Source organism: Anabas testudineus, chromosome 19 (genome assembly GCF_900324465.2).
Source record: "Anabas testudineus chromosome 19, fAnaTes1.2, whole genome shotgun sequence".
Taxonomy (NCBI): domain Eukaryota; kingdom Metazoa; phylum Chordata; class Actinopteri; order Anabantiformes; family Anabantidae; genus Anabas; species Anabas testudineus.
In genome coordinates this window covers 6,683,658-6,707,836 of record NC_046628.1, presented here as the reverse complement: position 1 = coordinate 6,707,836, position 24,179 = coordinate 6,683,658, and the positions used below count along the sequence as shown (strand labels likewise).

General features: G+C 42.4%; 1 protein-coding gene across 2 annotated transcripts; it reads left to right on the top strand.

The window, feature by feature from the left end:
* Nucleotides 1-16,436: 16,436 nt before the first annotated feature.
* fscn2b (fascin actin-bundling protein 2b, retinal) lies at nucleotides 16,437-24,048 on the top strand. Of its 2 annotated transcripts, none has more exons than XM_026351541.1 (6): nucleotides 16,437-16,529; nucleotides 16,619-17,345; nucleotides 22,943-23,099; nucleotides 23,345-23,466; nucleotides 23,572-23,739; nucleotides 23,843-24,048. In XM_026351541.1, the coding sequence occupies exons 1-6, from the start codon at nucleotides 16,437-16,439 to the stop codon at nucleotides 24,046-24,048; spliced, it is 1,473 nt and encodes a 490-aa protein (XP_026207326.1). The 2 variants fall into 2 exon arrangements, with proteins under 2 accessions (XP_026207326.1, XP_026207327.1); XM_026351542.1 differs by having other exon boundaries at nucleotides 23,345-23,471; nucleotides 23,577-23,739.
* Nucleotides 24,049-24,179: the final 131 nt, after the last annotated feature.

The window sequence follows — 24,179 nt, the reverse complement described above, 5'->3', positions numbered from 1 at the left end:
GAATGGAGGAGGAAACATCATGATTTGGGCCTGCTTTTCTGCATCAGGGCCCGGCCAACTTGTAGTGATTGAGGGAGAGTGTCCCAAGTGTATCAAATGATTCAGATTAATGTGAGAATGTCTGTACGCCACCTGAAACTCTGTAGAAACTGGGTGATGCAACAGGACAATGACCCAAAACACTGGACTAAGTCCACAACAGGATGGCTTCAGAAAAACAAATTCAGACAAAAAAAACAGACCTCAACCGAATAGAGATGCTATGGAACGACTTGAAGAGACACACGTGAGACGTCCAAATAGCATGATTAAAGCAGTTCTGCAGGAAAAATGGGCTAAAATTCCTCCTGAACGATGCGCAGGTCTGATCCACAGCTACAGGAAGCACCTGGCACCAAGATTTTTACGGTTGTTCTCAATAATGACATGAAAGACTTGTGTTATTATTTTAGGCACATTATATTTGTTAATACTCTTGATTTAGATGAAGATCAGTTCACATTTCATGACAAATTATTGCAGAAAAAAGGTTCACATACATGCACATATCTTGCCACTGTATACAGAGAACAACTATACAAAACAAGTGCTCATGCACACATAAAATACTTTACAGCATATCACAAGAGCAGGGCGGCAGCCCAGTCAAAATCACCCAGTCATCCAGTAAAATAAGATTAGTATATCACTCTTGAGTGCAAATCTGATCTTCAGCTGAATCAGCCTGTCATCATACTAGCATTTACTAGTATGATTATTACAGTGGGAAGTAAAAAGCATTTAAAGCCTCTCTCATCTCGTTGGTGTCCTGGTGAGCTGTCGTAAACAGTCTCACCAGCTGAGCAGTGTCTCGCTGTGAACAATGTGTCATGTGCAGGAGACATGGAGTGGAAATCCAGAGCCATATAGAAGTCACTGCTGCAGCTGGACGGCACCTTGATTGAAGCAGCACATCTTCTCTCCTCTGGTTTCTTCTCTCCTAAAGCCACTGGGATCGCAATGAACAATCCCCAGGATGGTCACAGGAGATGCAGAGATGTGGAGTCTCACTCCATGATTACTGCACTTAACCCCATCGGTGCTTCAAATAAATACTTTGCACACAAATCAAACATATAAAAGTAATACAACACACAGTGAAATAATTTTGCAGCCGCTTTAAAAAGTAAAACACATTAAAACTGATAAGCTACACTAAGTTAGTTTGCCTAAATATTTTGAATAACAAATATTTGGTATATATATGACATTTTTTAACATTTCATTATAAATATCATGCAAATTAATAATAACATCACCACTAAGAAATTAGAAATATATATCTTCATACATACATATATTACATATGCATATGTACTTCATCAATATGTAGTATTTTTCTCTGAATATAAAATCTACGGAGCAAATACCTGATTCAGTTCAAGCTTATTGTTGGTAACTCATCAAACTGTTAAAAAACAAGCTGGACTGTGAACTCCATAGCAATATCAGAGCAACCATATTAAAAACAACACCTAAAATTTAATAAAATATAATAATAAATTGTCAAACCATGTAGATAGTTGGTCTGTCGCAATGTGGTCAGTGATTGTGAGAACAATACAGCAGGTTTGATTACTGAAAATAAATATGGTGAGGATGCGGAAACCCCTAATTCACACCTCGCCTTCTCCAGCCTCCACTATCACGCTCTAGTTCAGTCACTAGGCTATTAAAAGCTAGAACATCAACAGGATGCATGTGTTTCAAATTGGACTTAGGTGCCACGCTACAGTGTCCTGTGTCCAGAGTAGGGACATTTCCCATTAAGGTGCATAACACTGTATCATTATATTATTATTATTCAAGCCATGAGCTGACATCTGCTTATCTCCACCTTTTAAACTGATTTACCTCTAGTGTTAGTTACCACCTACCTCTCTTTTGCTGTTACATGCTCCATATGTTTGCCAGCTAGTTGCTAACCTTGTCAGTATATAACACCAATGCTGCCAGACAGAGGATGCAGCCGTGTGTCATGCATGCAATGTGTCGAATTAATTATTTCAGTTTTGACCTTTATGGATCAATACATGCTTATGACTTTTTAATTAAATCATTGGCAAATTACACCGATACAGTAGCTATTTAACAAAAACAAGTGTGCTGTAATTTTGTTGTGTGGACATAAAAACTAAACGACCTCAGGCAGTGTCACCAACATCCTGACACTTCCTGAGTTTCTAGTTATATTTACTGCATAGTTAGATACTTAATTTAGCCACTGAATAAAGCCTTACTAATGCTTCCTGTTAAGGAAATTGTATGTACTCACAAAGGATAATGTATGATACATGTAAGGTGTGTTTTACCACAAAGATATAACTAATTTGACATTTTTTTCTCCATTTTGATTTAAATTTTAAGAAGTTATCTGTAAAATGTCATCATAAAAAAACTTTAAGGACTGTTCTTAATTCAGAACTTAATTCAGATGGATTAGAAGATACAGAAAATTAATTACACTTCTAACACCAAAGCAAAGCAGTTCTTTCAATTGAAATATGTCATCACGATGCTTTTAATTTCATTTTAATTGTCTGATATATTTTTGCTCTAAAATGGTGAACATTGTGTTTAGGATTTAAAGCTGCTGGAACCTTTACTTCTCATGCTGGATTTTATTCTTGTGCCACCTTTTCATACTTGTAGTGCTAAACATTGTGGGTTTTGATTTTCGTTTTTCGAAACATACAAAAAAAAGAAATCAGTGCAAAAATCCCGGTTTTTGCTCTGAATGACAAGCCGATGGAAGAGGTTTGACTTCATTCTGCGGCTCATGAACTCACTCTTCAGTTCTTTTAGCAGAGCTCATACAGACATCATCTTTCAATATGGGCAAATGCTGCAGTAAAACGACGCCATATCCTTCAGCTGTTATAAAGCAATACAAAGGAATCATTGGCTCCAGTGGACTCTTGTGACACCCTGTAAGAGAAACATGAAGACACCTCATTAGATCATCTTACCTGTGTCCATTGCTAAGGGCTCCAGTTTTTTGTGGTCCTTACACCAACTCCATCTTTGTGTGTTGTCTTTGGTAAAAGGCGGTTTATGAATAGCTGCTCTGAATACCGACTTTCTGACGCTCTCACCGCACAGCGTTGTTTAACACTGTGTCACAGAAGGGTTGAGAGGTTGATTAAAATCAGTTTGACGCTGTATCTCCACAATGTTTTGCAGTCTTCCTGTTTGTCTATTGCTGTGCCTGAGCTTTAACTTGAAACCAGCGGTTCTTGGCTCTTTCATTCCTCAAATTAATACATGAATAGAATTTTGTTGCATGTGTAGTATAAGGACTCTTGTATTTTCAAAATGTCAGCTTTTCAGAAAAACTTTTTTTATGACATCTGACCCTGTAATAAAAGCAACAAACTCAGAAGAATGTATCAGTGTAACAGTCCTATGTTAAAGGACATAAATATGTACCAATATATATTTCAAATAAAATGAGATGATGTGTATAAAATGTGGTCTGCCTACATTAATTTAACAGTTTGATTGAAAATATTGAAAAAAACTGAGCAATTACAGGAATTATTATTCATATATATCCCAAATATTTGTTGTTTAAAATATTTGAACAAACTAACATACTGTAACTTATCAGTTTTAATGTGTTTTACTTTTTATTTATTTTTAAATGCACTATATTTAAAATGAGAGACACAATTTAAACAGCACTAGAATGTGCCACAGCTGGAGTTTACAAATATTCACTGCTGATTCTCATTTATTTTATTCACTTTAATTAAAAGATTCTCAATTTATGTTTCTTAAAGCTTTAAAAAACTGCGAAAGGAACTCGCACTGTTTTTAGTTCAGCAGCACCTTTACTCGTTTGCTAGTTCAATCCGTTAGCTTTAGTTAAGTACATGTTGCTTTTAGTGTAAATTATGAACTTCAAGGTTTTACATTTAAAGTCTGGTATTGGTGAGAAATTTTAGACAGCTTTAAAAAAATTCCTCACCAAGCCCCAGTTAAATGTTTGCACGTGTGACTACAGAACTGGGTGGTTGGCAGCAACTTGTAGTGTGAAACAAAGGGGACATCCTTTCCCCCCCCCCTCCTTTGTTCTATATGTGAATGACTGAAAAACTGAGCTCAAGCAGGCAGTTTTTTTTTTTTTATTTTACTGCTGCTTCTTTACTTCCTACAGAAGTGCTTGCAGAGAATAAACAGGACCATTCAGAGAAATATTCACACACATATTTACGACTCAGATAATCATTTCACTTTTGAAACAGGAATCAGGATCCTGTCAAACTCATGCTGGTAGGGCTCTAGTTGCTCTAACTAAGGTGAAACTTTGTAAAGATTTCGGCTATAACACATACATGCAATCGCACACATCCGGAGCATTGTGTCACTCTTAACCTGACCAGAATCTATCTGTGCTCAGTTACAGTAGGACTTTGGAAACTGGGCCTGTTCCACTGGAGGACAGAAAGTGAGAACGAAATACCTGTATACATGTACATGTATATAGAACTATGTCTAGAGTATTCTGAATTAATTCATTCATAACCAGGCCTGCGGGAGGATTGTTATAAGGTCTTGAGCAGGTGCGTTCTCACTTTGATTTCATTCACTCATCTATTTAATGCTTTACTAACTGTGATCCAATCACACATAAACAGAAACATATAGTTTCCTTCCTTTCTTACGGCCTCTCCCCAGACAGATTTCAATTAATTACTGGAGCAATGTCCCGCATTAGCCCAATGGCCAGAAAACAAAGGTTCCTCAGCAAACAAGCAAAACCACAAATAAGCCAAAGAATTAATTTATTCTTGAGGCAACGGCAGAGTCAAAGCCATGAAACTGAAACCAAACACCAACTATTATTCAGAGCAGAAGCAAAGCCATCTGGTTTGAGTTTATATCTCTATGTGCATGTAATTTGTGCTGTAGTTGATCTGAGTACAGTGTAAACACATTTTAATACACTGGGGGCATACGGAGAGAAGAACATCAGGACAGAGACGAGTGACGTGGTGGTGTTCACTTGTGTCTCGTTTTCTGCTCTCTCGCTCTCCCCGTGTCTTTCCCCTCCCTCTGTCAGATGCTTTGAGCATGTTGATGGATACAGCGCACTCAGCAATATTTCAAGGTATGATAGAGGTGCAAAAAAAACTTTTCATGGCAAAGCAAACAGGCTTCGAGCTGCTTAGGCTCGTGTTGACAAATGGGGAGGGAGCATTAAGTACAGTCAGAATGGCAATGCGAATCCCCTGAAGAATAGAAAAAAAAATCGGACTACTTGGTTAGACCATAACCATAAGGCTGGGTAAGTCGCACACCGGCGCAAACACACACACACACACACACGCCATCCTTTGAGGAGCCCGGGGCCTAGAGGGAATAATGGTTAGCAACCTGAAAAATGCCCTCATCACAAAAGGCCTCTGACAGTAATAAATGAAATAGTTGAGCCAAACACATTAATCCACGCCATTGCCTCTGTGTGCGTGTGTGTGCGTGTGTGTGCGCGTGTCGTCTGCATAATGCTGCTGGTTTCTTAGTGTTTTTGTGTGTCCATGAACACATACATGCACACAGTAGAAACCTGTGCGTCTGCACGTGCATGTGAATAAGTGAACAAGACGGAGAAAGAGAGAGAGACAAACTCTCTGACAAACTGTCAAAGCAAATGTTCTCACTGTCACTTTCTTCAGGCCACGTTTGCACTAAGCGTATGTGGGAAACACTGTTTACATGTGAAAATGACGTGTGCTGAAAGTAGCAGGGACTTCAATTATATTTTATGACTTTTTTAAAAAAATGAACATGTCTGAGAAAATAAACATTACAGACTGACTGACAATAGATCACAGCCTCTGTTCATTTAAACGTGTATGTGTACGTTTACCTGTCAAAGACCTATAGTGGAGAAGCTAAGTTAGAGTCAAACAAGTTCCCAGTTCCCATCACTGCTGCTCATTTGCACAGAAAAATAACAATGGGCATGACCACACATTGATCCTATCACCAGCAACCTTACTGTGCATTCAGAGGACATATTCTAACGTCTCATCTCTTTTAACCATGATCATGAAGTCTTCATCATTTTTAAAGACTTTTCGATCACCGCTCTGACATTTGTCTGTTAAATCTAAGACTTTATATACTAACTGTAGTTTAATGTGTAATAAAATCCACCCAGCTGCTATCACACACACGATTTGTATATTGTCTGTGACTCTGGAGAAGCTTTCTATAGTCAGATGATGATGTCCAATGATGTCACCAGGCTAATATTGGTTGAAAATACAAATATTTAGAGGAAAGCCTGTTTCACAACCTGGGTTTGAAAGATGTTAACAGGCTATGAGGGTTTAATGAAAAACACTGCTAAGTTGCATTCTGGGAACTGTGGGATTCAACATCTTTGGAGGTCGGCCAACACTAAGAACCAGAGATCAAGACCTCACAACCTCTGCTGCTTAAATTCTTACATTTTAAAAATCCGTTTCTTCCCAGTCCCCTCAACGGATAACACTACAACGCCAACCCTTTAACCTAACGTCACCTATGTAACACAGCACCTGACCAGGCTCTCGCCGGTGCATTACATTGTGCAGGCCGTGTTTTCATATCTATGTAGTCTGGCAATAATTTTTTTTTTTTAAAAAGCAGGTGCCAAAAATGCCAGCTTGGAAAACAACACAGGCTTTTTTAAATTTAGCCTGGCTAGTGTTGATGCAGCCTCGGTCTCACAACTCCCACTTTTTGTTCCACTATTAGTCCTCTCATCTTTATCACTTTCTAAACTGTATACATTTTCTTTCACTCTTTGTCTCTAAACTGTGTATTTTTAGTCACCATTTGGCCTCACCTTGTTCTTCCCTTCATTCTCTTTACCTTCGCTCTTCCTCCCTCTCTCTCCAAACTGTGTATATTTGGGTCTGTCTATGGGGAGTCAGGGGTCATTATTAATCTTGCTAGCTCTCCTAGCTTCAGGCATAACAGCAGGGCAGCATCTGTGTGTGTGTGTGTGTGTGTGTGTGTGTGTGAGGGAAAGGAGCGGTTGCGAATGAGTCAGTTATGCTGTTCGAGTAAAGGTGTGAGGGGGAACATGTTTTTGTGAGTGTGCCGTGTGTATGCCGTTTAGGTGTGTGAGCTTGCGTGTGTGTTACTGTGTAAGTGTGAGGAAGAGGGAAAGTGCATTTTGCCATGATGGATCATGAGAGACCCACATTCTTAATGCACACTCGCACAAGACAGGCACCCATGAGAAATGAAGGGAAGAGAGCGCAGAGAGGGGGAGGGAGAGAGAGAGAGAGAGGTGACGAGGAAACACAGCGAGGGAGAATAACAGAGAAAGGACAGAGGGAGAGAGCAGGGAGAGTCCCTGTTCCTCCTGAACTCATTAACCGTTGTCCTCTCCGCCCACCCTCCCGCACTCCCACAATGCCAAGCAGCGGTGTGCATCAATAACACCAGTGACAGCACGAGGGGGACGGGTCAGACAAGCAACCGCCATCTCCCTGGCAACCACCACTGCGGCCACCATCGCCACAACAACAATTGCCGAGCGCACACGGGGGGTATCCCCCTTCCCCGCTGGCCCAGCTCCCCTCCCGCAGCCATCACACAGCGAGGGCCGCCATGCCTGCTGCTGCTGGATCAGAAGCGAGCTAAATCCGCAGCACGGTTCCAGCATAGGATGAGGCGAGAAAAAGCTGACTGATCTCAATTCTGAGGTGAGCTGAATGGGCAGGAGATTCGATCTGAGCCGAGTTTAGCAGCATTATTCAACAATCCGAGAAGAGGAGGAAGGGTGGGGATGTTGTGGAGGTAGAAATCCCCAAAAAGAGTCCCTGTGGCTGGTCGGTGAGGCCCACCGACTGTCACTAGTTGCACAGTCGACACAATTTGAAGACTTGGGTTGACCTTCACCAGCAAGTGAACATGAACACACCTTAAAACTCAGGTTCAGAATGCAGTAGGAAAATGTTGATGGATTTATTATAAACACGCTTCATGCACAAAAAACAACACTATTTAAGGATGTACCTGACCCTCATCTGTTTGGGACTACGCAATCACTTCATAATGTGAGGCAGGATTGTAGGAGAGGGGGTTTCTCATGATGCTGAAATCACACGGCCATAAGTAGCCAGTTGTTTAGATTTATTTCTGCCTCCTAGTGGCAAACAAGTTCATGCAGCTTTTAAATTAACTCTCTAGCCGGATGGACGATGACTGAGCTTCAAGCGGAGAGTCCTGTCCTGGCCTGCTGCTGACGGACATGAGAGAGCTGCGTCCATTTTCCAAACGGACTGTACTTCCCAATAAAACCTGAACAGACAATTATTTTGTTAGCGTTCAACAACTCCCAGCACAGCTGCCGTGAGGTTTTGACAGAGCGCCAGTGTCGAAGCTTTTAAACTCTCCGGTTTGAGCACATTGCGTTTGTTTTTGGCACTAATTCATTTGGAGTTTAAAAGTGTTTTGTGGACTTCTTAGGTGACCCGGGCACATTAATTTTTTTAGACACTAATTGCTTTGTGTTTTCTTTTTTTTTTTTTTGCGTTGCACCTAACTGCAGATGTTCAACAGACTCACCACATTTACTCAGCTATAAAATAAATATGTTATGAGAAAGACGTTTTAGAAATGTTTATCAAATTGATACTGGTAAAGTTTGATAAAAAATAAAACAGCCAAAAGAAAATCTACTGTAAATCCTGCTTTTTTAATCCTGCTCTGTATCACTGCATACTGACTGGATATTTGAGGTAATATGTGTAATAACACTGCAACATTAAAGTAATCCTCACTGTCCGTTGCTTCTGTCGGCTACATTTATTATGTTCTTACATCTCTTCTGCTGCATTTTAGACTGAGATTAACTAAAATAAGCCAACAACACAGTCCAAACCAGCCTCACGGATTTGTTAGAAAGTTTCAGAATTTGTTGCATGTTTTTTTCTAGAATATTTAGTTTCATAGTGAACAATTATGAATCCGTTCTTTAATAATCAGAGATTCATCCTTGTTAGTTGTGCAAAGTAAAGAACATAACTGGACTGGACTGTACGAGGGCCCTGGGCTGGATGTGCATGTTCTGGGTTGGATGTGCATGTTCTGGGTTTGATGTGCACGTTCTGAGTTGGATGTGCATGTTCTGGTCTGGATGTGCATGTTCTGAGTTGGATGTGCATGTTCTGGTCTGGATGTGCATGTTCTGAGTTGGATGTGCATGTTCTGGTCTGGATGTGCATGTTCTGATCTGGATGTGCATGTTCTGATCTGGATGTGCATGTTCTGGTCTGGATGTGCATGTTCTGGGTTTGATGTGCACGTTCTGAGTTGGATGTGCATGTTCTGGTCTGGATGTGCATGTTCTGATCTGGATGTGCATGTTCTGGTCTGGATGTGCATGTTCTGAGTTGGATGTGCATGTTCTGATCTGGATGTGCATGTTCTGAGTTGGATGTGCATGTTCTGATCTGGATGTGCATGTTCTGAGTTGGATGTGCATGTTCTGAGTTGGATGTGCATGTTCTGAGTTGGATGTGCATGTTCTGGTCTGGATGTGCATGTTCTGAGTTGGATGTGCATGTTCTGGGTTTGATGTGCATGTTCTGAGTTGGATGTGCATGTTCTGATCTGGATGTGCATGTTCTGATCTGGATGTGCATGTTCTGGGTTTGATGTGCATGTTCTGAGTTGGATGTGCATGTTCTGATCTGGATGTGCATGTTCTGAGTTGGATGTGCATGTTCTGATCTGGATGTGCATGTTCTGGGTTTGATGTGCATGTTCTGAGTTGGATGTGCATGTTCTGATCTGGATGTGCATGTTCTGAGCTGGATGTGCATGTTCTGAGTTGGATGTGCATGTTCTGATCTGGATGTGCATGTTCTGAGTTGGATGTGCATGTTCTGAGCTGGATGTGCATGTTCTGATCTGGATGTGCATGTTCTGAGTTGGATGTGCATGTTCTGATCTGGATGTGCATGTTCTGGGTTTGATGTGCATGTTCTGAGTTGGATGTGCACGTTCTGATCTGGATGTGCATGTTCTGAGTTGGATGTGCATGTTCTGATCTGGATGTGCATGTTCTGGGTTTGATGTGCATGTTCTGAGTTGGATGTGCATGTTCTGATCTGGATGTGCATGTTCTGAGCTGGATGTGCATGTTCTGAGTTGGATGTGCATGTTCTGATCTGGATGTGCATGTTCTGAGTTGGATGTGCATGTTCTGAGCTGGATGTGCATGTTCTGAGTTGGATGTGCATGTTCTGATCTGGATGTGCATGTTCTGATCTGGATGTGCATGTTCTGAGCTGGATGTGCATGTTCTGAGTTGGATGTGCATGTTCTGATCTGGATGTGCATGTTCTGAGCTGGATGTGCATGTTCTGGGTTTGATGTGCATGTTCTGAGTTGGATGTGCATGTTCTGAGCTGGATGTGCATGTTCTGTTCTGTCGTTTTGTCCGGTTTCTATCTGCGGCGCCGTTCTACGATCGCTGCGTAATGACAGCTCTGATCCGCGCGCCTCCTGACACACGAGGCGACGGCGGCGGCGGCGCGACTGTCTGCGCGAGCCCACGGAGCTCGCGAGAGGGATATTTCCTCTCCGTTCCTCCTCGGACGGAAAAACGAGGCGGGGAGGGGCCAGGGGCGGCGGATTGACCAATAACGCGGCTAGATGCTGCGAGGGCGGGTACTGAGCGTGGCGTCTCAGCCAATGAGGGCTCCGATGAGGTCCGTGCCCCCACGTGGGTGTTGAGTCGCAAACGACAACGATCCGGCTTTAGACCAATCACGGCCGCGCAACGTGTTAATGTGGACGTGGATTGGCCCGCTGTGTCTCACAGAGTCCACTCACTCGTCACGTTCAGTCCATTGTTATTAACTCTTTCCTGCCACACAGGAAGGAGCCGCTGTGCCCATAAAACACCAACCCGCACTGTAATAGCCAAATGCGAATTAATGAATGATTCAGAGGCGGTTTGTTTTTAGAAACGCGATACATCAGTTAATCCGAACTGTTTGAAAGCCTCGTTTCAGACACATTTAAAGAAAAGCGAGGGTAATATACTGTACTGTACTGGAGCACATGGCGCGACCAAGAGCAGCGCTGCAGCTTCTTAAGCTGTGTGTGTGTGTTGCCCTGATCGTAATCAAATCAGCATGCAAGAAAACCAATGAGATTAAAAGCACATGAGAAATGCATGCTTAGCAGTGAGGTATAACCCACATTCACACGTTCAGGCTTTAAAATTGCGGGTGAACCGTGCTCCTGCTTCGCCTGCATTACACTGTGAGAGAAAGACATTCAGGCAAGGTGACTGCAAATGATTGATTCAGGGTAAATAATCCACCCCCCCCCTCCTCCTCCTCGTTTTAAATGCGCTGATGTCTCACAGGGGATAACGCTTTGCGTGTTGTTGACGCCTTTAATTCTGTGATATCCCCCCCCCAAAAAAAATAAAAGCAATAAGAGACATTAAAAAAGCAGCCATTTTAAATAGCACTAAAGTCCTTCCCTCCTACGCTGTGCAGTCATACAGGCACCAACGAGCGGAGACCAGGCATCAATCTTCTCCCTCTCTCGTTTTTTAACCTCCAAAATATATATATATATATATGAGATGTTCCCGTAAAGGAGCCAAAGTAGAAGGCGGACACCGCCTCTTAGTGGTGGCTTTAGGAATTACAACATCCAATACCCTTGTGTCAGTGTGTGTGTGTGTGTGTGTGTGTGTGAGAGAGAGAGAGAGAGAGAGAGAGAGAGAATGGCTGTATTTACTTTATTTTAGATGAAAGGCACTCCTAAATGTTCACAGGCTTTAAGTGTTGGCACATTTTTGCATTTTCATTCTTTACACACCTGCCATGCTTCTGGTGGCAAAATTATTTCAAGTTTTTGGGGTCAAGCTTCTCATCATCTCATGTGTCACGGGTGTTATGGATTTATTTATAAGAAACGTTTAATAATTTCTTTCGTCCTCACGTCTGTTTTCATTGCACATGTATTACCAGTTCAAATTCCTGTATTACAGACTAGAAAGAATGTGACTGTTCAGTTCATATATTTTTATTTCTTAACTCTTTTTTTATTTGTTATTTACAGGTTTTTGCCATTTGTTTTATAGAGCGATCACAGAAGATGAACAAATGTTGTACACACATATTACAGAAAGCCTTGGAAAAAGAAGACAACTAATTCTGGGTAATCAAGAGCCATGTGATGACAGGTGTAAGGACTGAAGTTTATTTGCAATTAAAACCTTCAGCTTTTTCACATTTCTTTGTCACCAAATACCTTCACAGTTCGGCTGTGCCAAAACATTGTGGAAATTGTGAACAGCATTTGTTATTTGTGTTTTTCCTTAATTAGTTTTCTGTAATTGACAAGAGTTCTACCACATAATCAGAGAGATAAATTGGATCCAAACTTATTTTCAATGAAACAGATTCAAACCAGATGCATGGTGGAAGACAGGAAAGAAACAGACAAAGCAAAACCCTGACAGCTTGGCATGTTATTGCCACCGTAACATCCACGTCAACCAGCGGACTCAAATACTGATCCAGCTGATCTCTCTTTCACTCAGTTCACAATCTCGGGAATTGAACTGAACTGCGAGCGAGGAGGAGAAGAAATACCTAAAGGAAACAAGGGGGGAAGGGGGGTGGATGTCTATGTGTGTGTGTGTGTGTGTGTGTGTGTGTGTGTGTGTATAGGGAGGGATGGGGGCGTCTGTAAGAGAAGGGGGACACTGTGGGGTATGAGGCAGTACCCCGCAGTCCCCAGTAATGGCAGAATAGAGCTTAATAGGGTAGAAAAAGGCTGGAGGCTGTTAACTCAGAAACGGTCATTTTGAATTCCCCATTCTCTCTCCCAGTCACTCCCTTCCCTCTCATCTCTTCTTCCATGCACCTTCTATTTTTTAACTTGGTTTCGCATCTCTGTCTGCCTGTATAATTTGCCAATTCAGTCTCCATGTCCCGGCACCTTTAACCCATCGCCCATCATTTTCCCATTCTTCCCTCTCTCCCACCTCCTCATTCATCTGCCCCACCACTACCCCTTTTCTCTGCTATATTGCAACCTTACCTCCTCCCATCCAACCCTCCTCCTTCCTTCCCTGCCTCATCTCTCCCTTTCCTTCTCACATCCCTCCATCTTCCTCCTCCTTCTCCTCCCTCTGTGTCTCCTTGGAGGAGGTGTAATGATAGCTATTTGAGTGTCATCAGAGCACCGCAGTAATGGCTTCTAAAGCACCATCCCATGGTTGCCACGGTGAACCTGGCACAGCCGCCGTCCCAGAATAAGGGGTGAAAAAAAAGAAACAAAAAAAAAAAAAACATCTGGTTGGCTATCGACAGGCGTCACCGTGCCGACGGCAGCAGGAGCGCCGGCACATCAGCAGACGATGACGCAGCCCCCAGGGGCCACAGAGAGCAAGCTAATGATGCGTGGGATAGGATACATATGAGGGGGAAGTACAGTAATAGTGATAATAGTGATAGTAATGAAAATAATAGCACTGATAACAATAACAGTATATGACTTTTTTGACTTGTGAGCACTGTTTCTGTCTTCCCCTCCTTTCTACCCCATCGTTTTTCTCTCACTGTTGTATGTTTTCTATTTGTGTGTGTGTGTCAGTTTATGGTTGTATTTAAGATCAAGAAATAAGAGAACGAGAGAGAGAAAGAGAGACAAATATGCAAATGGTGTTTTGTTTTGTTGTTTTTTTTAAGAGTTTTTAGTTCTCAGAACATATTACACATACATGCACACGAGCACGCTGCGGCTCGTCTTACCAATAGCAGATCAGATGGCCTGTCCTAGTAGAGGAGGAGAGTGAACGTTTATAGTGAAGTGATTTCATCCACATCATTAAGCATGTATAAGGAGACACTTGAGGGCCTTTTCAATTGCTTTTGTCCAGACTGATTTCATAAAGTATGAGTGAAACTGCAAACTTATCGTACTCAGCTACTGCCCCTCAGTGCTCCTTTGGTGTCTGAGTTTGAATGGCAGATGTCAAATCCACTGACTTGTACATGACAGAAAATCTACAACTCTCTGATTTGGAAGATGGGTTTGCAGAGTTCACCTGGACTTTAAGGACATGTGTTGTACCTTTGTATACACGCACATGTTGATGTAGTAAGTTAAGTGGTTTAACTATCTGAACCCATTTATTTTAACAACAGGTTCTTAGTTGTCTCTTATTTTTAACACATCTTGCATTTATCAGGCAGCTAAAATGTTTTACTGAAAAGCAATAGTCACAAAAATAACCATGGTATAGATTTTGAAGCTTTTACTATTGTCACAATAAAAATGTTCAGTTTAAACACTTGAATATATGATTTTGTGCCTATATATACATCATACATTGTGTAACAACCCACAAAATGCAGCCTGGGGATCCTTTAAAAAAGTCTTTTTACAGAAACAATTCAAACAGAGAAGCTGATCTGAAATTACCTTCTCAAAAATGTGGGATGTCCGTCTTCTTAGTGTTTCTGAGGAAGGGCATGTTTGCATGAATTTGTGTTAACCACATTTTACATAAAATCCTGCAGTTCAAGTCTGGGTCAGAAGGAGCAAATCACCGGGTGGATGCTGTTTGTTATGAACCCTGAGACCCTCTACTGACCTGTGTGTGTGTGTGTGTGTGTGTGTGTGTGTGTGTGTGTGTGTGTGTGTGTGTGTGTGTGTGTGTGTGTGTGTGTGTGTGTGTTTGGGGAGGAGGGAGGGGTAGTGCCGGTAGATTAGCCAGGTTAGGATGATTGGGTTGAGGATTAGATGGATTCAGGAAGAGACATGTCTGTTTACTCTGCAAAGAAGACTTATAATAGGCTGATTGGCAAAGTTGATTACTCACACACACACAGACACACACACACACACACACACACACATACATATAGTATGCCAGCCGACTAGATGTATACACACTAATTCAAAACCCCATATGTTGATTAGTTTGTTATTGTTTCCTTTACAGCACCTGCCATCTCCTGTCCCTTTTCTTGTCTCCCAAATTTAGATGTGAAGTCTGACTACCTCGGCCTCTCAGACACTTCTACCTTTAGGACTGATCCAGAGACCGTGCAATAAGAGAAGGTGTGTAACTAAACCCTCAGCATAGGCAGGTAAGGAGAGCCGCACTCAGGCAACTACCTCAAAGGCATGGAGAGTGCTCTGGTTACCCGCCGCTGTGTGTGTGTATGTATGTGTGTGTGTGTACATTGTTTCTACTTACCTGTCTTTATGTGTCACCGAAAGAGGCAAAGTGCAGAGAATGAAGCGCAGAAGCAGAGAAAGGCAGGATTATACACATGGCAGGTTAGAGAAAGGCAGTGAGAGAGAAGGAGAGGATGGGAGGAAAAAGCGACTAAGAGAGGTTTAAAATTACAACAGCGAGCACCCTTTGTTGCTGAGTGCAGTTGTGATGGACGCCTCACGTTTAGGGAGAGACTGAAGGAGTCCTTCAGTGCACCATAGAAATTGCAGGTCAGCTGAGGATGTTCTTCTTCACTGATCAAACTTGTGTCTGACAAACAAGGGACCTGGACTTTAAGCAAGGTGAAGAAGAAGGTCGGTGTGATCCAAAGATAGTAGGAGAAGGAGGGGCAAAAACAAAACCCCAGGGAAGTGTAGTCAGGGGGGACCAAGTGATTGAACCTTCAGGGTGAATAACAAGTCAAGCAAGAAGAGGAGTGAGGCTGGACAAGACAGAACCGTTCAACAGGAGAGAAAGAGAGGAGAGGGTCAGCTGCAGAGGAGGAGATAAGCATTCAAGAACAAAATTAGTCTACTAAGAAAGAGAGGTTGACACCAGACTGAAGAGAGATCAAGGTCGACTCAAGTCTTTGCTGCCTCTAACCTGATTAGGGAGACGAGAGGTAGCGGCGGAGGCGAGCTGGGGGACCCGATCCACAGAACGGGAGAGCCAGCAAGAGGGGAAGAAAAAGAGAAGGAATTACAAGAGGACGCTTGGTGAAAGAAGCCTCTTAAATCTGGGAACTGGAATTAGAGCCACAGAAACTGCAGAGTGGAAACCACAAAACCACAGTAAGTAAATTAGGAGGCTGTGGCTGGAAACATGTATAATGAAGCCATGGGCGGGGGAAGGAATTTGTGGTTATGGGAGTGCTTTATGTACTGTACCTTAATGAAATGATTTCCTGTATTTGAAGTTTTTTTCTGATTTTATTTATTCATTCTCCATGACATGACCTCATTTAAAACTCCTTATTCCACCTTCTTCAGGCATAACACACACTTTAAAATCCCATTCATGTCAAGCCAATTCCATTTTCCCACTTTCCCACTCCTTTCCCTTTTCTGTTAACTTGTCTGACCCCTCTGTTCTCCTGCTTTCTCCCACAATTGTGACTCCACAGGTGAAGATGCCTGCTAATGGAAACCGTCCCTTAAAGTTGCAGTTTGGTCTTATCAATCACGAGGGTCGCTACCTCACTGCTGAGGCCTTTGGCTTTAAGGTAAAGATATGCAAACTAGTTTGAATGGTGAGTGTGAGATGTAAGACTGTTCTTAATGGTCTATGTTTATATATTTTTTCGTTTCTCAGGTGAATGCATCAGCTCCAAGCCTAAAGAAGAAACAGATATGGACTTTAGAGCAGGATTCCCAAGATTCCCAAGTAGTCTACTTGCGCAGCCACCTGGGACGGTACCTGGCCTCCGACAAGGACGGCAAGGTCACCTGTGAGGCAGATGGGCATAATTCAGACTGCCGTTTCCTCATCGTGCCTCAGTCAGACGGCCGCTGGGCCCTACAGTCTGAGCAGCACCTCCGTTTCTTTGGCGGCTCTCAGGACTACCTTTCCTGCTTCGCCCAGGTAATCACAGATGCCGAGCTGTGGGCGGTGCACCTGGCTCTACATCCACAGGCCAACCTGCTGTCTGTGGCTCGCAAGCGTTATGCCCACCTCTCCATGGAGGATGGAGAGATTGCTGTGGATCTGAACATTCCCTGGGGTGTGGGAGCACTCCTGACCCTCACCTACCTGGATGGAAAGTACGCCCTAAAGACCTGCGACAGCCGCTTCCTCGGCAGTGATGGGAAGCTCTTGACAGAGAGTGGGAGGGCCACGGCATACACACTGGAGTTGAAGTGTGGGAAACTGGCCTTTAAGGACTGTGAGGGGAAGTACTTGTCCCCCATGGGGCCAACGGGCACCCTGAGGTCTGGACGCTGCTCCAAGCCAGGCAAAGACGAACTGTTTGACCTAGAGGAGAGTCACCCACAGGTGGTTCTGACAGCAGCTAACGGGCGATATGTTTCCATAAGACAAGGTAGGGAAACACAAACACATCAAAAGGAGATATAGTGATTTTTCACTGAAGCTGTGCGCGCACACAACCTGTCTCTTGTGCAGTTTCCCAAATTCCCTGAAGTCTTACAAAAAAATTCTGATTAACTGGACGAAGGTTGACCTCATGTGCCACTGAGGGTGTTTACACGAGCCTTTAGTTGACACACACTAGCCTACACGCCTAGAGTATAGGAAACAATGACGCAGAGATGCAACTACTACAGTTACTACTACCAGCGTATATACTGTACAGTGCATACTGTGCAGTGACACGTGTCCTGTATCAGTTTACAGCAACAACATTAACTTGTGGATATGCTGAATATGCATGGTGAAGGGGCCACTCTCTGCTGATTGATAGCTGATGAGGGATGCATTGTAATTGCATGTATAATGTAGTCTGCACATCAACCTTGATCAGCATTGATATCACATCGAACTGCTGCATCTTTCCAGGAAGACAAGATAGAGGAGGTTGATATGGAAAGCTATCAGCTCATCTATGAGACCTGAGACGAATGCGTCATTTCTTGTAAGGCTGCAACTGATTAAGTTCAACCATCGTTTGTGTTTGGTCTTATACCAGTGGCTTAGTTGGTCGAATAACTACAGAAACACTTTTTTTATTTCTGTTAAAATGAAGGTTGTCAGAGTAGGTGTTGAGTTCATGAAATGTTGAAAACCCTTTAAAATGCAGCAAGTATGGTTGTAAAAGCTAAGAAAGTGAAACATTTCTTTCACCAAATGATCTGTCATAAATGGTGAAATCCTCTTTAACTCCCTCTCAAGTTTACCCCCTGGCTTTGTTGGATAATGGTGTTAACACTCTATGCTTTTTCCCCTGGGGCTTACTGAAACAGCTGCTTGTAACCTATATGCTGCACGGTAATGCTCTGTTGATACTGTATTACGTATTTACTCTTCATTATTGTGATAGAGCTGTTGATGTGAGTTATTTGATCAGCATGCAGTAAAGGCAAGACACCACACTGCTGTACTGATGGATTACACTTGCACCACATTTCCTTCAAAGTAATTTCCCCTCAAAAACAAGCTTAAATTTCTTTTATCGGTTTAAAACCTTAATAAATTGTAATTGTGATGTCATGCTACATCTAACCAATAGTACAGTAAAGGGACTTGCCAGGTGTTCAGTCACTGATGGTTGAATTGGTTTGCTGGTCTGATTTAAAACTGGATTTGGGGTGGATTAGCATACACCAACAGTCCTTGTCAACATACTTGGCCATGGCACCCTTCTGCAGGCTGCAGATTCTTGTCTGCAGGGTTGAGTTTCTTCAGCCCCCTGTGCTGTAACTAAATCTCATGCCGCTCATTGTTCCTGGTTAGCTGTGGGAACTGCAGGCAGAAACCAAATTACAGAGAGCACTGTACACTGATTGGTTGAGGGGAGGGTGGAATATGGTGGAGTGTAAAAGACAAACAGCATATAGAGAACACACTGTATATACGTGCACACACACAGCTTGCTGTCTACTCTCTTTTCTCTTCTTACACTTGTCCTGCACAAACAAAAGCTTTATCTTTGTCTGACACACTCGCCCACACACACAACCATACTGTCCTGCTGTGGCGAGCAGTGAGGTAAGGTGGGTTGAATTATTGATGAAGTTGGCCCCTGTTCCTGGAAGGCAGGGGGGGGGGGAGTCTGCTTTCAGAAACCCAAGCTGCCTCTCACCTGGGGCCATAGCTTCTGCTCCGCCAAGTCCTGCTCTAACCCGCTAATCTAACCCGCTAACCCTGGCCTCAGTCTGCGCCTACGTGCTGGTGAAAATCAAGGAAAACGCACTTTCAAAGAGACAGACAGTGAAAATAGGTCACACCGAGGTGTAAGATTAGATTTTTATGTCTTATAATTTATAATCTATTTTTAAAATATAGTATTCCCATTCAAGCTCACAAAGAGTTTTATTAACATGCCACAGATCAACTTCTTACGTAATTTGCACCTTGCAGGTACAAAAAACAAAAGTTTATTGGCAAACAGTAAAACCATATAAGATATTATTACTTGCAAACTTTGCTTAAAGTGTCAACACATGGTAACACTAATGTTAGTGACACTAGTTTACAGTAAATAGTAAAAATCTATAATGGGTGAAAATGTTGAATTGCTATTTTTGACTAAACACAGGCTATTGTACATTATAACACTGAAAAATCTTTACTTCCAGTGCCTCAAACTTGCTCGTTTCTTGTCTAAACTCTGTATTAAAGGAGGATGTAAGTGTAGGTGTAGGAGGGCTCCAGAAGTATCATGTGGAGACAGGCAAACTCTTTATTCTCCTTAATTTTACATGTGCTTTTAATCATAAGTTAGCACTTATCCTCCATTCAGTGCAGAAGAGGCTTGTTAACAGTTTTAAAGTGCGTACAAATATAGCAAATGGATTAGTGATAAAAGGTTCCCCATCTAGATATTCTGTACAATACAAGTGTCACAGCGTTGCATTGGAGCGATCTAACACAATGCAATTCTGTATTTTCTGTCAGCCCCAAGTTGTTCTTTATTGTCTAATGTTTGTGTATGTGTGTGTTGTGTAGAGCTATCATCATGTCTTCGTTACCTTCCCGTGTTGTCCACGTCTAAGTGGTCCACTCTGCCCTGAAAGTGAAAAGGAGATAATAGCCCAAAAGCTTTCCATTACCACACATATGTACACACATAGCCTATACATGCAAACACACACATAAACAACATAACCCGTCCCTGCACAGACACACAGCCCAGGAACAGATAAGAGAAAAAAAATGAAAGGACTGAAATAAAAACAACAGAGAATGCAGTTGTGAAGGATGAAGGATTGGGAGAAAGAGGAAAATAAGGAACAGGGGGATAGTGGCATCAGCTTACCATTAATAATAGATGTCAGAGCCATCTATCACTGATGGATTAGCTAGGCCTGCTCCACTTGCAGGCTGCAGGTAGGACAACACCAGAAAGTGGAGCTGGATCCGGGGTCTGATCCAAAACGTGGCACTGCTGAAGCGACCTATGGGTGTCTGTGCTACCAGTGATCTACCAGGGAGTGTACTGCGCACTGCTGCGTATAGTTTCCCGCCGATCACGGCTATGATGATGTCTTATTTCATATGCTTGACCAACTTGTGTGTCAAAGATAGTCATTAACACAGCTATTGATATCCTCAGATTGCGGGCTTGGATTTCAGCGTATCCAATCTCTTTCTCCCCTGGTCTCTGTTTCTTTCTCTTCCTCCATCCTTCCCTCCTTCCTCTGTCTCCTTTTCTGTCATCTATCAGATAGCAGCTGTGAGGTGCCAGCTGAGCCCTGTCTGAGGATCATTTCTGGGTTGAATTAGTGTGAAATGGACACATGGAATAGGTAGACAAAGCATGACATTAAGTCGGGATGAGAGAGAACAAGAGTGATGGGCCCCCAGGCATAGGTGCAGAGTAGAGGGGCAGAAATGTATGCTTCAAATGCACTTAAGATCAATGGTAATTTAAGATCTCGTGATACCCCGTTTATCAGGTGTGAATAAGATGTGATTAAAGCGTCTCCGCTAACTCAGTGACCATGACATCTTTGTCGCATGTCAACCCCTTTTTCTCTCCCCTCAGTTTTTTACGGTCGCATGTCAAATTGAAGAAAAACAGCTCCAAAGAATCAGAGTTAGTCCGACATAAACAACCAGCGAGGGCTCAAAAACTGCCATATAAAAATGCATGTGCCGCGTTTTCTGTCAAATCTATCAAAGAAATGGTTTTCGGCCCTTCAGACTGCATGTGCATTTGTGTTTTTGGGCAGACATGATTCACATAGGCCTACATGCATTCATTCATAGTCTTACACCTCTTCACTGTGTTTATCATAGCTCCTGTTTATTATACATAAGAACATAAGAGAGGAACCTCGGCTGGCAACACAATACCTTTATTTCTTTATTTTTAGACAGTATTTTGGTGTCCTTTGTACCTTCTTTTTGCAGATTGTAACAATCTTTTGCAAGTCTCACCATTTCTCCTCCAATGTAACATTATGTCTGAATACTTAAAGTATTGGAAAAACTATTTCCATTCCTAAGGTAGTGTTGTCAAGTGCAGGACTTTGGTTCCCTTAAAAATATACAAAACAAATTATGGTATAGCCTGTAATGCAGATAATGTACATTTATTATCAAGTTCTCCCTATGTTTGATGAACCGTGAATCTGTCAGCATGACGGTTGAAGGGGGGTTGGTAATTACCTGTACATCCTGCTAAGTGTGGAAAATAAAATCCTCTGGTCTTTTCCTGTTTTTTTGTTTATTCTTTTATTGAGAGGATTGAGGGATTGAATGAGTAGCACTCTAAAGCTGATTATACCCGAGTCCCGCTGTGCAGGGGGCACATAGGCAGGGCCGGAGGTGGGGTGATGGTGGGAGCAGGGGCTTGAGGGGGTCAGGGGTAAGGAGGGAGAGATGGGGGAAGGAAACAAGGTAGAATAGGATGGCCAGAGAAGAGAGCAGGAGGAGGTAAAAGGTTTGGAAAATATATTGTGGATATATATTTGTTTGTTTGTTTTTGTGGCATAAAGAAACCCAGATATGAATTTACATGGCAAAGTAAACTGATTTCTCAGGTAGAAATCAGGTTTTTCTAATCCCCCACCCCGATTATAGTAACCAGGTTTCCCATTTTCATGACACTTAAGAAATCAGCTTTCTCCAGAAAGCCGCCTGTAACCTGGTTACTTGAGAGTTTCAGGGATGAGAGTGTCATCTCTGCTACACATTTAGCTTGTTTCTATGTGATCTGATGTATTTATGTTATTTGTCGTATATTCTGTCCATAAGTGCTTCCAGAAGCCCAATCAGTATTTACCCTCAGGAAGTTATATGCTCGCTTGTCACATGAGAACAAGGGCGCAGTTTAAGACGGAACTACTTAAAATTAACCTAACATTCCAGGATCAGACATGATTACCAACTCTTTCATGCTGGGCCAAGCTAAACATAACAATACAACCTGATTAGCAAGCTGCTGTGTCTGCGGGTTTTTGAGTTGTCATCAAGAATCCAGGGACCAATAAATGAGGTCTATAGAGGGATCTGACATAAAAAGTCTATAGATGCAGATGTTACTTTGAAAGTTACTGTAAACTTGTAGCAAACCATGTGCAGTTAAATTAATTTCCTATACAAATCACTTTAATCCTCTGAAACCCCCTTCAGCTTTAATCAGCTTCATACTGTGGATGCTCCAGTTATAGAAGAACGTATTATGTGCACCAAAACAATGCTTTTAATTTGAAACCTAATTTTCTAGATTCAAATTATACATATTGTATTTATCCCAGTCAGATTTCTTTTATGAATGCACATTATGATGACACCTCAACTGTTCATTTATGTAATGTAAGTCTTAAATGATTTAATATAGTAGCTCTATAATTGTAATAGCACATGTGAAAGACAAAAAAGAGGCCACTGATAAACAACAGAAAATAAAAGTGATGTCAATAAAAAAAATGTGGATTACGCCACACATTAAATCATCCTCATGTTCTCATCCTTAAGCATTAATGACAGGACATGCATACTATGTCCCTGCAGGAGTCAGCCTCGCAGCCAATCAGGAAGATGAGACAGACATGGAGACATTTCAGATGGAGATTGATAAGGAAACCAGGAAGTCTGCTTTCCGCACCAGCCAAGGGAACTACTGGGCCCTGGTGTCCCACGGAGGCATCCAGAGTACTGCCACTGAACTGTGAGTGAATGCTCTTATATCAGTGTGCGCAGTGAACATGAACACGTCAGTAACTTCATGTGTCAGTTCTACAGTTTATATTACACTCACGGGATGACAACAGGAACTCTTCTGCACCAGTTCAAAATATCATTTAGAGGATTCAGTTTGTTGCATTAGTGCTCAACATGTAATCATAATATTTTCAAGAGCATGTTAATGTGATGTAAGTCTTATTTTTTTTCTATTGCAATGCCCAACTGCAGGTCAGCAAACACTATGTTTGCAGTGGAGTGGCTTGGCCACAAGGTGGCCCTAAAAGCTAACAATGGAAAATATATCTGTACCAAGAAGAATGGCCAGCTGGTCGCTGTCTGTGACTCCATAGGTAAAGTACTTTTTAGTTAGACTTTTCGTCCTCTCTTCTTCTCTATTCACTTCATCCTTACAACTCACTCTTTCTGATGTGTTTTCATTGTTTTGCTTTGCTCAGGTGAGGATGAGCAGTTCACTCTGAAACTGATCAACCGACCTATGTTGATCCTGAGAGGGGAGAACGGCTTCATCTGTCACCACAAGAATTCAAACACACTGGATGCCAGTAGATCGGTCTATGACAATTTCAGCCTGCAGTTCAGTAACGGGGCCTACCATATTCAAGGTCAGGATAAAACACACACATACACAAAGACATAAGAGCCATTAGATGTCTGGTTCTCATCTGTCATTTGCTCATCTTTGTGTGTTCATCTTAAATCCTGCAGGTGTCGATGGCCGGTTCTGGTACGTGAACAGTGCTGGGCTGGTGTGCTCTGATGGTGAGGCCCCTGAGGATTTCACTCTGGAGCTTCTGGAGCATGGCCGCCTTGCCATCCGCACCAAGAATGGCAAATACCTGCGCGGAGACCAGGGGGGCACACTGAAGGGAGATGGACTCAGTCTGAGCAGTTCAGCTCTGTGGGAGTATTAATATAATCCAATACTGGTTTAAAGCTGATGCCTAACTATGGTGCTTCTAATTGTTGAGGTGATCTGCCACTAATCACTACTTTAGCATTAGTTCTTAATCTAAGGTTAAACTTAATGGCATTTCATTGCACA

Bases quoted from the DNA above. Each gene is read 5' to 3' on its own strand.
- fscn2b (XM_026351541.1), top strand. From the start codon at position 16,437: ATGCCTGCTAATGGAAACCGTCCCTTAAAGTTGCAGTTTGGTCTTATC. The intron at 16,530-16,618 runs GTAAAGATATGC...TTCGTTTCTCAG, and splicing joins CTGAGGCCTTTGGCTTTAAG to GTGAATGCATCAGCTCCAAG. The intron at 23,467-23,571 runs GTAAAGTACTTT...TGCTTTGCTCAG, and splicing joins CGCTGTCTGTGACTCCATAG to GTGAGGATGAGCAGTTCACT.